Source organism: Gymnodraco acuticeps, unplaced genomic scaffold (genome assembly GCF_902827175.1).
Source record: "Gymnodraco acuticeps unplaced genomic scaffold, fGymAcu1.1, whole genome shotgun sequence".
In the NCBI taxonomy this organism is placed as follows: domain Eukaryota; kingdom Metazoa; phylum Chordata; class Actinopteri; order Perciformes; family Bathydraconidae; genus Gymnodraco; species Gymnodraco acuticeps.
In genome coordinates, this window is record NW_022989983.1 from 1180497 (window position 1) to 1193586 (window position 13090).

At 39.8% G+C, this 13090-nt stretch overlaps 1 protein-coding gene across 1 annotated transcript in view; it reads left to right on the plus strand.

Moving 5' to 3' along the window:
- The first annotated feature begins 7170 nt into the window (after positions 1-7170).
- sema3fb (sema domain, immunoglobulin domain (Ig), short basic domain, secreted, (semaphorin) 3Fb) overlaps positions 7171-13090 on the plus strand; it is a 66812-nt gene continuing 60892 nt past the window's right edge. The window contains 2 exon segments of the mRNA XM_034212231.1: positions 7171-7579; positions 9857-10016. Coding sequence (XP_034068122.1) covers positions 9899-10016 — 118 coding nt within the window. The 5' untranslated portion in view covers positions 7171-7579; positions 9857-9898.

A 13090-nucleotide genomic window follows, 5' to 3' on the forward strand; every position in this document is an offset into this window, starting at 1 on the left:
TTAACTTTTGTCCAGTTTCTGAACAGATATGAGGAGCTGTGAGCTCTGAGTGTGTGCTAACAGCTAACGGCTGATGTGTTGGGCCAATCACGAAGCGTAATTTATTGATTGGCAGCAAAAACAACCAATCACAGCAGTGCTTCTATGGCTGGCTCTGTCCAATCACAAACAAGAAGTGTTCTCCCTAAGGAATACCCTTTCCATCCAATGTGAAATGCTGTGGTGTTTTCTGAAATGCTGTTGTGTTTTGTGAAATGCTGTGGTGTTTTGTGAAATGCTGTGGCGTTTTGTGAAATGCTGTGGCGTTTTGTGAAATGCTGTGGCGTTTTGTGAAATGCTGTGGCGTTTTGTGAAAGCTGTTCTGTTTTCTGAAATGCTGTGGCGTTTTGTGAAATGCTGTTGTGTTTCTGAAATGCTGTAGAGTTTTGTGAAATGCTGTGGCGTTTTGTGAAATGCTGTAGCGTTTTGTGAAATGCTGTGGCGTTTTGTGAAATGCTGTAGCGTTTTGTGAAAAGCTGTTCTGTTTTCTGAAATGCTGTGGCGTTTTGTGAAATGCTGTTGTGTTTTCTGAAATGCTGTAGAGTTTTGTGAAATGCTGTGGCGTTTTGTGAAATGCTGTGGCGTTTTTTGAAATGCTGTGGCGTTTTGTGAAATGCTGTTGTGTTTTCTGAAATGCTGTTGTGTTTTGTGAAATGCTGTTGTGTTTTCTGAAATGCTGTTGTGTTTTGTGAAATGCTGTGGTGTTTTGTGAAATGCTGTTGTGTTTTCTGAAATGATGTAGCGTTTTGTGAAATGCTGTGGTGTCTTGCACTTCAGGGCCACCGTAGTTATGATTTAAAGACACATTTAATGAAGTATGTGTATGTTTCAAAAGAAAAGTAACAGTTACAGTTTTTTAGGTAAAAGGCCAAACACTGGTTGTCACACATATTTGCCTCAAAACAGAAGTTAGAAGGAAGGTATATCAAGAGGTGGAAAAGACGAATCAGAGCAACAGCAAGAGAAGAATCTTGTCACTGCATTTTCACCTCCCCAGCCCAAGATAGAAGCTGACACCTTTCATGGTTCAACCCAATACAAAAACACAAAGCAGCCTCTACAGAGCATGCAACAGAGTGTCACATCTTTCCACACACATTGAAACTGAGATTGTGATATGGATGATCTTTTCAACCATGTAAGAATCACAAATGCTGATATAACACCTGGCATCTGCTCATGCCCTGCAGCAGAGACCCACAGAAAGCACTGTTCACACCTCACTGGAATGCAGGCTCCTCTGCAGAGCATTCAAACAACTTCATACACCACTAAGATAGATGTCAACAGCGACTTGGAATCAGGCACTAGCTAGATTTTATCACAAATATTATAGTTAAGGCCCACTTAGGAGCAAGAAGTCCTTCTGCGTATTGCACACAACTCTCCTTGGATTCCCATGAAGCAGAAAAGAGGAACTGTGGGCAATCAGGGCCGACAGTTGACTTTTTAAAATGTTTTCAAGCCCTTTTCACTTTCCATTGCACTGCAACACCTACATGTGTTACACATTCCCCAGAGGAGCTGTATGTGATAATTGATCATTCAAATGTGCCATCATTCATACCCAACATCATACTGACCCTATCAGACACTCAAATCCAGAACCTGACACTTTTTACGCTGCTATGGACAATCTTGCACTAATGTACATTTCCCAAAGATATTGAACTGACTGTTATTTTGTATTTGATTGTTGTGCTTTTATTTATGTCTTAATGTGCATATGTATAAATGTGTCTGTTGATTGTGTATATTTAGGATATACATATTTTATACATATTTTTATATATATTTGTATTTTTGTATTCGGGATTGTGGGAAACGGTATTTTCGATCTCTCTGTCTCTACGCACAAACTGAAAGATTGACAATAAAGTTGACTTTGACTTTGACTATCCTACCAGCTCTCTAATACAAAGTCTTTGTAATGTCCGATTGAGCAAATGTGTGAATGGAGCTGATCATGGTTGGAGCATTCAAAGCCAGGTAAGACATGTTGAAGAAACTCCTATCGTGGCAAGTGCGGAGCTCGAAGAAAGCAAACATTGGAGGGAAAATAGGAAGGTTCATTTCCATGAAGTTGGTCATGAACTCAAGTAACGTCTAGAGACGTGGTTGTTTTTGACCAAAGTACGAGTCAGCTTTGTGACAGTGATGTTATCTGCGTCACCAACTAGGGCATTGAGTTCCAATAATTCAGGGTTATTGATGGTTCCTAAGTAAATCCAACTCAACATCAAACTGACTTTACCCTGCCAGCTCTCCTAATATAAACTGTGTGTAATGTCAGATTGAGTCAAAGTGAGAATAGAGCCAATTGTGATCAGGAGCATTAAGCCTTTGCACTTGTTGGTTAAGCATAAAACCCGGTTGACAACGGTTGACAACGGTTCAACACAAATGAAGAAACACGGAAAGATGTAAAAGAAGGGGCACTTACACAAAGATGCTGAGGAAACTTGTCAGACAAAAAAAAATCAAGGAATGATAAGTGACTTGGTTGTTTCTGACCAAAATATGAATCGGCTTCATGACTGTGATGTAATCATTTTCATGTCCCAGTAGGGCATTGCATTCCATGAATGCAGAATAATGATGGTTCTTTGAAAAGGCAAATGAATGAAACATTTGTACCAGACATCAAAGTGACTTTATCCTACCAGCTTCCTGGAACACAATATGAGTAATGTCCGATTGAGCCAATGTGCAATAGAGACTATCATGGTCAGTACTAGCATTATAACAAGCAAACTACTTGGTTGTTTATGACCAAATTCTGTAACCGTGGTTTAATCTGCATCGTGTCTTGCCTGCTGCAAGACACCAATCCTCGCCTAAACCAAACCAAGTACTTCCAGTTCCAGAAAATGCTTCTGACACACACAATCTCTCGTTGTCCGGAGTTCACGTGAGAAGACATCTTCAGAAGACTGAACCAGATGACGAATGTTTAGCGATCTTGCCTTGGAGAAGATAAAGGGCCCAACTCTCACAAAATCTGCCGTGTCCTCACTGAATAGATGACTTGTCTGGAACAGGAAGAAGTCAACTCGGACTCATCCAACTGATCCCTTTCTATTTTACCTTTGCCAAGTCACTTAAAAACCAACCTTAATGTTCGGCCAAGCTGCAGAGTGGAGGCGACAGTGCCAACATCATGACTTTATATGGAAGAAAAGTTGGGCAGGACAGCTTCCTTTGACCCCATTGAGTCGAACACCTCACTAACTTTCTCTCTAACTCCCAGGCGGCTTCATGGTAAATCAAGTACATGCAATTTAAAGCTCCACATTGAAAGAGGGGCAGATAATGCAGGTGTGAAAGGACAGTGAATGGAATATGATTAAAAATGGGAAAAATGTTTAATTTTCTCAATGAGCTTTAGAAAATCTGAAGTCGCTTTGAAGCAATCAGTGTTTGAATAGAGGAGCAAATTAAGCATTTTAATCGGGTTTTCCGTTTACCATCAAATGAATTACATTGCTCACCCTTTTCTCAAATCAATGGGTACATAACCAAGATAAGACTTTTAATTTCTGATAAGTTGGACCCATCAATTCTTACATTGTCAGTGCTCTAAGTGGCTAAAATGGACTTGAGGGGTCAAATATTCAACGGGACAAAATTAATGTAACAATGTTATAAACTTGTATAATGAACTTTTAAACACTTTAAAAAGTATAATTCAGGCAAGAAAAGTCAACTTGCATTAAAAAAGGATGTATTTTTAAAGGCACTCACTTGTTGATTGAGAGAAAACGAACACATGTAGACATCCCTTAAGCCAGATCCTGTTGAACAGTTTCCCTCCACACCTCATGTGTGGGTGCAGATGGTAGCTGACCGGTTGTCACAGTGAAAGAAGATGAAAATACAGGCAACTTTTTCAAAGCAAGCAAACACCCCTTCTGTGAAAAACACATATCAGCTGTAAAACATATAGAATATGAACATACTGTACATTCACAGTAATTTTTTTCTTTCTAATCGCTAAAAAGGAAAGGATAAGTTTAAAGTGTCCTAAAAATTGATAAACACATTAGTAAGAACAACGCTCTTTAACCCTCCTGTTGTCTTTGGGTCAAATCTGACCGATTTACAACTTTCATCAATCATAACTTTTTTGTTTTACATTCGATTGCATTACGGCTTTTTGATATCCTTCACAGTAGACATTTGAACATATAAATTGCTGATCACCACTTTCATTGCATTTTGGATGATTTTGTCAACTTTGTAACACCCATGGTGTTCCCGGTCAAAATGACCGCCATAAAGGAGAGGAAATAGTAACCATCCGGATCAGATAAAACACACACACACACCCACACATACTCTAGATGTGTTCCCCCCCTTATGTGCCCATCCCCCCATGTGAATCACACCTGGCACACACACACAAACACACAGAACAATGAGACATTTCTCGCTCTTATGTGCCCATCCCCCCACATGGATCACACCTGGCTGCACGATATTGAAAAAAACTGACATTGCGATTTTTTTTCCCCCTGCGATATATATTGCGTTTTTTTTAACTATATTTAACCGGATGAAGGTATTGTCCTCCTGTGCCTCGCTGATTTTTTACCGGTGTTTTGATGGTCTGCAAACTAGCGGGGCGGGGCCTGCTGTGATCTGATCAAAAATGATTGTGATTGGTGGTTTGCTGTGCATGCAGAGCCTGCATGTCACTCACTCAAGTACCCCTGACATGAGAGCCACGTAAGTTTTCCTTTTGTAGCAAGTAGCAAAATAATTGTAACATGACGTGTTTGAGTTAATTCACCTACTTAAGCACTGAGCCTGTTTTTCAGGTCTCAGGCTCGAAAATGACATTCCCAGAACAAATGACCATATCTTCCCTAAATTAATAATCTTTTCTCTCAAAGTAATGATAAACCTGTGAGTTGGATGTAGAAAAGTCAGAATAAATATAGATGTTTTTTATTTTAAAGAAAATTGAGATTGAACATAGTAAAAAAACTGTAAATTATAGTGTCCGTCCAAAAATTATTTTTTACTTATAGTGAAAACTACCCTTGGATGATGGGTTAGTAGACTAAAAGCTTTAGGAATCCAAAGTACAACATATAATAAGTACCCTGTATCAAGATTGATGCAAAACAAGTGACATTTGACCTTTTTAGAGAGGTTTAGCAAAAAAAAACTCTTCTGGGGTCATTTGGGTGGATTTTCCATATCTCTGGCCCCCCTTGGTCGATTTTGACGAATGAAATCTCTTTATAACCGCTAGAGCCAATGGAATCGAGGGGAAGTTCTACACACACCAACACATGAACAAATAAGGAGTGAGAGTGACGCGTAGCCAAAACCGGAAGCTGCATACACTCTGGTAGTTACCATTAGCAGCTAACTTTTGTGCTCCGATTTTTACATACAAATTGAATTATGGATTATAAACAATTGCTTCAAAGCCACAGATACATTATTAACCTATGGATCAACCGATTCAGCCGCGTTTTTCTCGTTTTAATGCCATTGAACACGTCTTTTGATCAGATTGACAGCTACGGTGAGACGATCTCCCGTAAAAGCTCCGTAAAGGTACGTGTTGTGATGTCTGTGTTTGCTTCCCCTGTCGCGAGATCGGATCGCTTAGTGATGATACTATACTTAATTAATCTGTGGAGTCTCAGCTTTAATCGGATATATTGTATGTGCAGTTTCGATAAGTAATAAGGGTATCTTTATTTGGAATTCTGTGCTAAAGTGCGTTAGCATTTACAAAAGAAAATGAATAAAACCGCACGTCCCTGCGGTGTGAATATCGCGCATGCGCATATCGCGGTTATCGCCATGACACGATATATCGTTCAGCCCTAATGTTCAGTGTCTATTCTTTGTATATTTACTGCAATTGTTCATGTATACCAGTAGTCTGATACAATATTTACAGTTTGAAAGGGTGTTTGATTAATGGTTGTTGTGTTAATGTAATAGCAGTTAAACAGGACCGGTCAAATTTGACCGCGAACACCAAAGTAAGGGGGGGAAACGAAGACAATAGTAGGCCTAGTTAAAAGTAAAAACTGCAAACATTACAACTCCAAGATAAAGGCATTTTTATATACTTAAAAGTTGATGGAATATATATATTTGTGTGTACAGTTGATTTTATTTATGGGACAATTTCACCTTCATATAAAGAGATGGATGAACTTCAAACAAGCTGTGCCTTCCACCTGTTAATAAACTGTCAATATCCAAGGAGACAACATCTAATTTGATGAAGCATTAACAGGTAAACTATCTGTAAATTATTCCATTTTGTTGTCCACTATACTTGGAAAAGGTGGGTAGACTGCCTGCATTTTCATTAATGCTACTTTGTATGTTTTAAAGTTAAACATATTTTGTTAAATTGTATTGGCATTGCATTTGATATCTAAGTAATCCTAAAGTAACTGAAAGTAAGGTTACATTACTTTTACATTGGGATACTTACTGATTACATTACAGGTTATCAGTAATTGTAATAGCATACATTTTTTAACCAAACTTGAATGTAGCCTATGATGTTCATAATGTTCTCTAATAAGACATTCTGGGCATTTTTTTTTTTAATGTAATGTGTAAAAAAATCTATTATGTTTATATATTATGGTCTTGGAAAGGTCAAATATAAATATATATTTTTTAATTCTATTGTAACGTTAACCTTTACATTTGATAATTCAAATGGTAATCCAAAAGTAACATAAAGTAATCAGATTACATTTAATATACTATTGTGTGATACATAGTTCCTGCTTACATACAGTACAGGTAATCAGTCATTGTAACTGAATACATTTTACCATCCCTGAATTTAATGTATATTGTTGCATGTTATCTTTCTATTGTAACGGAATACATGTAAGGTAAGACTCCAAAGTATTAATATAGGATGTGCAATCTTAAAAAAACAATATAAAAAAATAAAAGACGTAACGGAATACATTTTTTAAGAAACCCTCCCAACCCTGAATAAAATGAATGTTGTTCACATGTTTTCTTGAATAAATAAGATCGAGAAGAGATCCCTCTCTCCCGGCTGGCCGAGGGGCGGCTCTGCTCAGCCCGCCCTGTGGGTGTGTTTCCGGGCCTCTGCATCCACCTGCTCGCGCTGCCTCCCTCCAGTTAGGAGCGCCCAACTTTCCTGAGGAGGAGCACGCGCCGCTGGACCTCTCTACACCACAGGGACTTTGTTTCCAAAGCTTTTTCCCACGAAATGTTGATTGTGCTCGTGCGACGCCAGTATCTCTTCGCCTCGCGGTCTCGCACAAGCTCCAACTAGAGAATATTTTCTGCTTTACATTTTTTTTTTTCATTTTCCCATTGTGCACTGCCAAACTCCGGGGCCAATAACCGCGCAGTGTGTGTGCACAGGTACGGACTGCCCTCCTGAGCAGCACCGGGATTTTATATTCTTATTTCAACTTGGAGACGAAAGTGAGCGAGCTGTTGGATTTGGTTTGTTCAATGACTTGCGGGGTTGGATCTGAAGTTATATTCGGAGAGCTGTAACAATAAGGTAAGCGTTATTGTGCTCATTCATATCTATTTCAGCTGCGTTGTTATGTCTGGTTAAGCGTTTTTTTATTTATTTCTAATGCATTATTTTCTCTCACACATTCAACCAAAAACATCTTATCATCCCGATAGATCACACCGTTTATTCTTCATTATTACTATTTAGTGTATTGCTATTTCAATTTACGCTGCGCTCTAATACCACACCAGACTGTTTACAGTTCTGTCGTCCATGTGTGGCCAAGGCTGCCAGTCTGTCACACACAGTCTGTATCCTTCAGCAACATTCAACCTTTATTTCTGCTTACATTTAGTATCATTCACTGCTGAACAACATAGAGCTGGAAATATACTAATAAAGTTTGATATTATTATATTTGTGTTGCATTTATTCTGATGAAGAAGAGTATTATTGTCTTTTAAATGTTCCACTGAATATACCAGCAGGATTCAGGAGGAAGGTTATGTTGCCTCTGCCCTTACTTGTGGTTAATAGCTGTTGTTTTATTACATTTGTCCAACATGTGGCAGTTAATGACTTGCAGACAAATACGAAACTGAGAGCATTAGTGGATATAATATCTTCTGAAGGAGCATGGATTGAAATGATTTCATGGTGACCTTACGTATTCATTTTTACAATATTAGAATCACTTGAGGACAGTATACATGTTTATCGTTATAGCACAGTTTGAGCCAGTGGACTCGGTCTTTCAGGCTCCTCGGTGCCTTGTTTGATTTCATCTGCTTGTGTGAAGGACTTGGCCTCTGTCTCAGAATAAACAGCTGGATGGTTAACAAATTGTCAGTAAACAGCCGAGGTTTAAACAGCTGGGTTCTGCTCATAAATACACTGGCAGCCAAGCAGTCTGAGGACTCTTTGGCTCTGAAGGTGCGTTTGAGATGGAGACCTTTTCCAAATATTCAGGGTTTGTAGTCAAAGAAAGAGAGAAGAGCTTTATCAGTTATTTTGGGAATAGTGTGGTGAAAAAAGTTTCATATGGGATATAAAAATGCAGTGCAAGTGGCAACATGGTTCAATGATTGGATGGGGTATAGCCATAGGGCAGAGTGGCTGTTAGACAAGCCTTTCTGCTGATTTGTGACAGTGTGTGGATCATTGTGGTTGCTCCCTGCTGTCGATGATTTATTAACTGGAGACTTTATTGATGACTTCACCTCATTGTTTGTAGGACTTGTTAAACTGAGCGCTTAAGCCTGTCATCATTTGTAACCCCTTTTAGTTAGGAGTTAATATTTTACTTAAATTACACCAATCACATCTTTGTGTGTCTCTTTCTCTAGACCACAACCCGGTATTAGGTGAAGCTATAATTACAGAGCAGCACACACACTCTCATAAGGTGTCATGACGTAGGAATGTGTTTTGGGTGCGTGGAGAAGATCACTAGAGTCAGCATGATCTTCCCATCAGTTTGTCACACAGGCACACCCCGAAAAAAACCAACCTAATAGTTCCCAAATGGAAGTGTTTACAAATATCTCTAACAGCTTGGCTCTTCTCCATCAGGACTAATCAGTTTTTATGAAGCTCTCAGAGATATGGGCGTAATCTCTTCACCTCAGCAGGGATGGGTCCCTTGGGAGCCTTGATTTGACATGTCACATAAATTAATAAAAGAAAACGGTGGCAGATTTTCTGTTATTGTAGAGTACAGTTGAAAAAGCCTCTTGTCTTCTCACCTGTTTGTAGACCTGTTGAAATAATAACATTACCCTGTTATTCTATCATATATGGAGGTTAACCTTGATCATCTTTTCGACTTATTCTACAATTTAACTCATTAATTTATCTCATTGTCTTATGAACATAACCCTGATAATTTTTACGTTTACGACTTATTGTATACCTTTTGGAATTGAACCTCCAGTTTATGTGTTTTTGTCATGGTTAAACCTATACCTAACTTGTAGCTAATATAATTTCACATGGTCCTAACCATTGGGAATCAGGATTGGCAGTATATTACCTGTGAGGAAAAATGACTTTATACTCCTGTGCCAATTGTATTTTATGCATTTAGCTGCAATATTGGTTACAAGAGCCCAACAATCCATTGTATTTATTGTTTTAGCTGTGTGGTTTTATTTCAATTATAATTCATTCACTTAGTTCCTTCATCCAATGTCTTGTGTGAATAACTAAACGTTGATTGATCTTTGAAAGTCTGTACTTGCACTATAATGCAGGTAGACAATACATCGTCCGAATAAAGAGTCACAGAACAGGTCTAATCATTTCTTCTTGTCCTTGCAGGTGTTTTTTATCTCTCTGTGTGCTGCTGGAGGTTGCTCCACCATGCAGCCGGCCGGTCTGTGGACGGCCCTCTTCCTCCTGGCTCTGTCCAGCTCCGCTCTGGGGAACCTGCTGATCAACGACCCGCTGGCCGCGCCCCGCGTCTTCATCTCCTTCAAAGGTAAGAACCAGATCCTGATCCTCCCCTCTTTACTCCCACCTGCCTCTCATTCCTGGTTTGCAACCGTTGTTGGGACTCTTCTAATCCTGTGCTGGTTTAATCAACTCCGCTAGTTGTATGACTGATGACTTGACAGCTGTGTAATTGGAGCGATTGTGGCTTCGATAAGCGCTTAGGGGTTGTTGCAAATGGGGAAACTTACAGCATCACCAGACTCGTGTTTCACTGCAAGGAACACCGCAAACAAATCATGCAATTCTGATTTGCTGCCCGCCTCCAATAGACCTCCAGGCGTTTTAATAACCACCAGATGCTTCCATTGGCTAATAATGTACAAACAATTAAGAAAAACAGCTGAACAGAAGCACATATTGAAGATATTGTGCGTCTTGTTCCCTTCGAAACAATATGCATGATTGTTGTTTTAGCCGATCAAATGCAGCGTCTTTATCTTCAATCATCTTTATTATGGAATCCCTAAATTGGAGGCACAAAGGGAGACGGGATAATAAGCAGCATGTAATAACTCTACGGCCATTATGTGATTATTCCCCGGGGATGCAGACGTGTACTTTAGTGGAGCTGTGCTGGTGCGTTCCAGCGCCCGTGCTTACGTTAGGTGAGATGCCGCCGGGTTTCCAAAAGGGGTGCAGAGTGAGAGCGAGGGTATTATCAAGAGCAAATTGCCAGGATCAGCCGAGCAGAGCCACGTCCCCGAGGCCTGTCCTGCTCCGAGATCACGCCTTTGATTAGCATCCAGAAGAGAAAAGCCGAGGGAGCGAGCAGAGCGCCCCTGTTTGCTTTGCTTTCCATTTCCCAGCGCTCCCCGTGTACAAGTTGACTTAATTAAGTGGACTGGCACAGTTCATTGTCGAAGGCGTTTTCCTGCTTTAATCAAGTAGGATTTACCACATCAGTGAGCACACATCCAGAGCTCAGCAGTATTTCTTTTTGCCCTGAATATCATTTTAGTCCCACAAACGCTGTTTTCAAGAGAGTAAATTGTGTTTCGCTCTATAGGCTGTTGTATAGGTGCATCTTTGGATGGCTGAACTCGCTAGAAATATATGTGAAAGCAGCGGAATACTGAGGGGCAAAGTGGAAAAAGCTCGGCTCTGCTGCTTACCTGCGTGTTTGCCTCTCCAGTCAATATGAATTTCACAGTCTACTGCCGCTGCCTCTCTCAGAGGAATGCACCCCCCCTCTCCATTCAATATTATGACTCTCTCTCCCTTAATTGCTTTCTGAGAGGCCCTTGTAGTCCTTACCTTGGCAAGAAGGCTGCACTACTTCCCCTGATGCATCATGATGTGTTAAGTTTGTGCTTGAGCTGCTCGCTGTTTTCCTCTGAGCTGCAACTTTAATGGAACCAGAATGAAGACAAAGTGTGGACGATATGCAGGCTTTTATTTTACGACACTCAGGAAAAGAACGTGTTAATAATCAGTCCCCTGTTTATTGTTATTGATCATTATGGCAGCGCTGTTAAGAAAAAGTTAAATTGAGGCTATAAAGCGGGATGTTTCTCTCTACGTTGAACTCAACACATGTTTCAAACTGATTAACTCGGTAGCTTGAGGAGCGAAGTTGAGAACCGTGACCTCCATCTGGGAGGCCCTCACTTCCCTATTAAAGCAGGTAGAGTAAATCATGGGACCTAATTGCTATGTTTTGGCTTGGTGTAATGCACAGGAGGAGGTATTGGGTATCCAAATATTTAGAAGATATAAGCAGAAAAATGCATCCACTTGTACACATTTCAATGAGATTAGAGTGTGTAGAGTCTGGGGGGGATAAACCTTGGAAGTAGACTTTGTTCGGGCTTATCAGGTTTTTTCTGAGCTAGCAAGCTGAGTCGGCAAAAAGAAAGAAGTCTGCCTGAGTTCAGACAGCAAATAAATGAAATCAATGTCAGACGAGTGTTTTGTGGAACGAGGGAAGGAGCAAAACAAATCCGCCGTGGATAATCGTAGATTTTAAAGTTGGTTTAGACAAGACTGCTGTCGCCAGAAACCCCCAACAGAGGGGTCAGAGCAAATAGTTGAGAGGCTGAGAATATGCTAGTTACAAACCCAAAGTGACTCATGGGCAAGACACTTGATTGTATAGTTCAGTGTTTGGAACAAATGCCATCTACAGTATGTGAGCATCTTGCACTTATTTTAAGAATTTATTTTCCTGCTGATTATTCTTGCAATACTTAATTTTCTTATAGAAAATAGTGTAAAATGTCTGTTATAGCGTCCCACAGCTCAAGGCAATGTATTTAGATTGCATATCTTCTACAACCATGTGTCCAAAACCTAAACATATTCAGTTCATTGACATATGTTACAAACAAAGCAACAAATCTTCAAATTTGAGAATCTGGAAACAGTGTGTTTTCACCAATCTTTGCTTGAACAGTTACTAAATCGATTACCAACTGTCTTCACTAAAACGCCAATGTTGACTTATTGATAAATCAACTACCTGTTGCAATAGCATTTTTATCCGAAGTGAGAACATCTTATAATAAAACCATTTATTTTGTTGGTGAATATTTCTTATCTGGAATAGTTTAAAGCTTTCTTTGGAGACATGTAGGTGTTTAAGCTAGTGACCATGATTATTCATCGTGTACTCGAGGAGTGAAGTACTAGTATAGTCAAGCCGTCACTCTTTAACTCCGTTACAAACTAGTCCCGCCAAATCAGCCCGCTCTTTTTTTTTTTTTAAGCTTTCCATCACTAAAGGGAACTAGTGAATTAACATGTGAAAGGATGGTGTGGGAGCATCGCCTCTCCGTGAGACTCCTAAGTCATGCAAGTGCCTTTGAGGCGTAAATCCATTAAGAGGTCGACTGATTTAAATGTGCTGTTTTTTTTTTATTCTTGCTTTTGTATTACACTGTGAAAAACACTGCGTTTTCTGAATGAACAAAGCACTCTCCAGGGAAGTTTTGCCATGAGTGTAACATATCGCTGCTGGCCCACATTCCCTCCATGACATATTTGAGTTCATGCATTAAGAAGATCCCAATCTAAATCCATGCCTATGGCTCTGGCACATAAACCACTGCTTCCACAACTTCA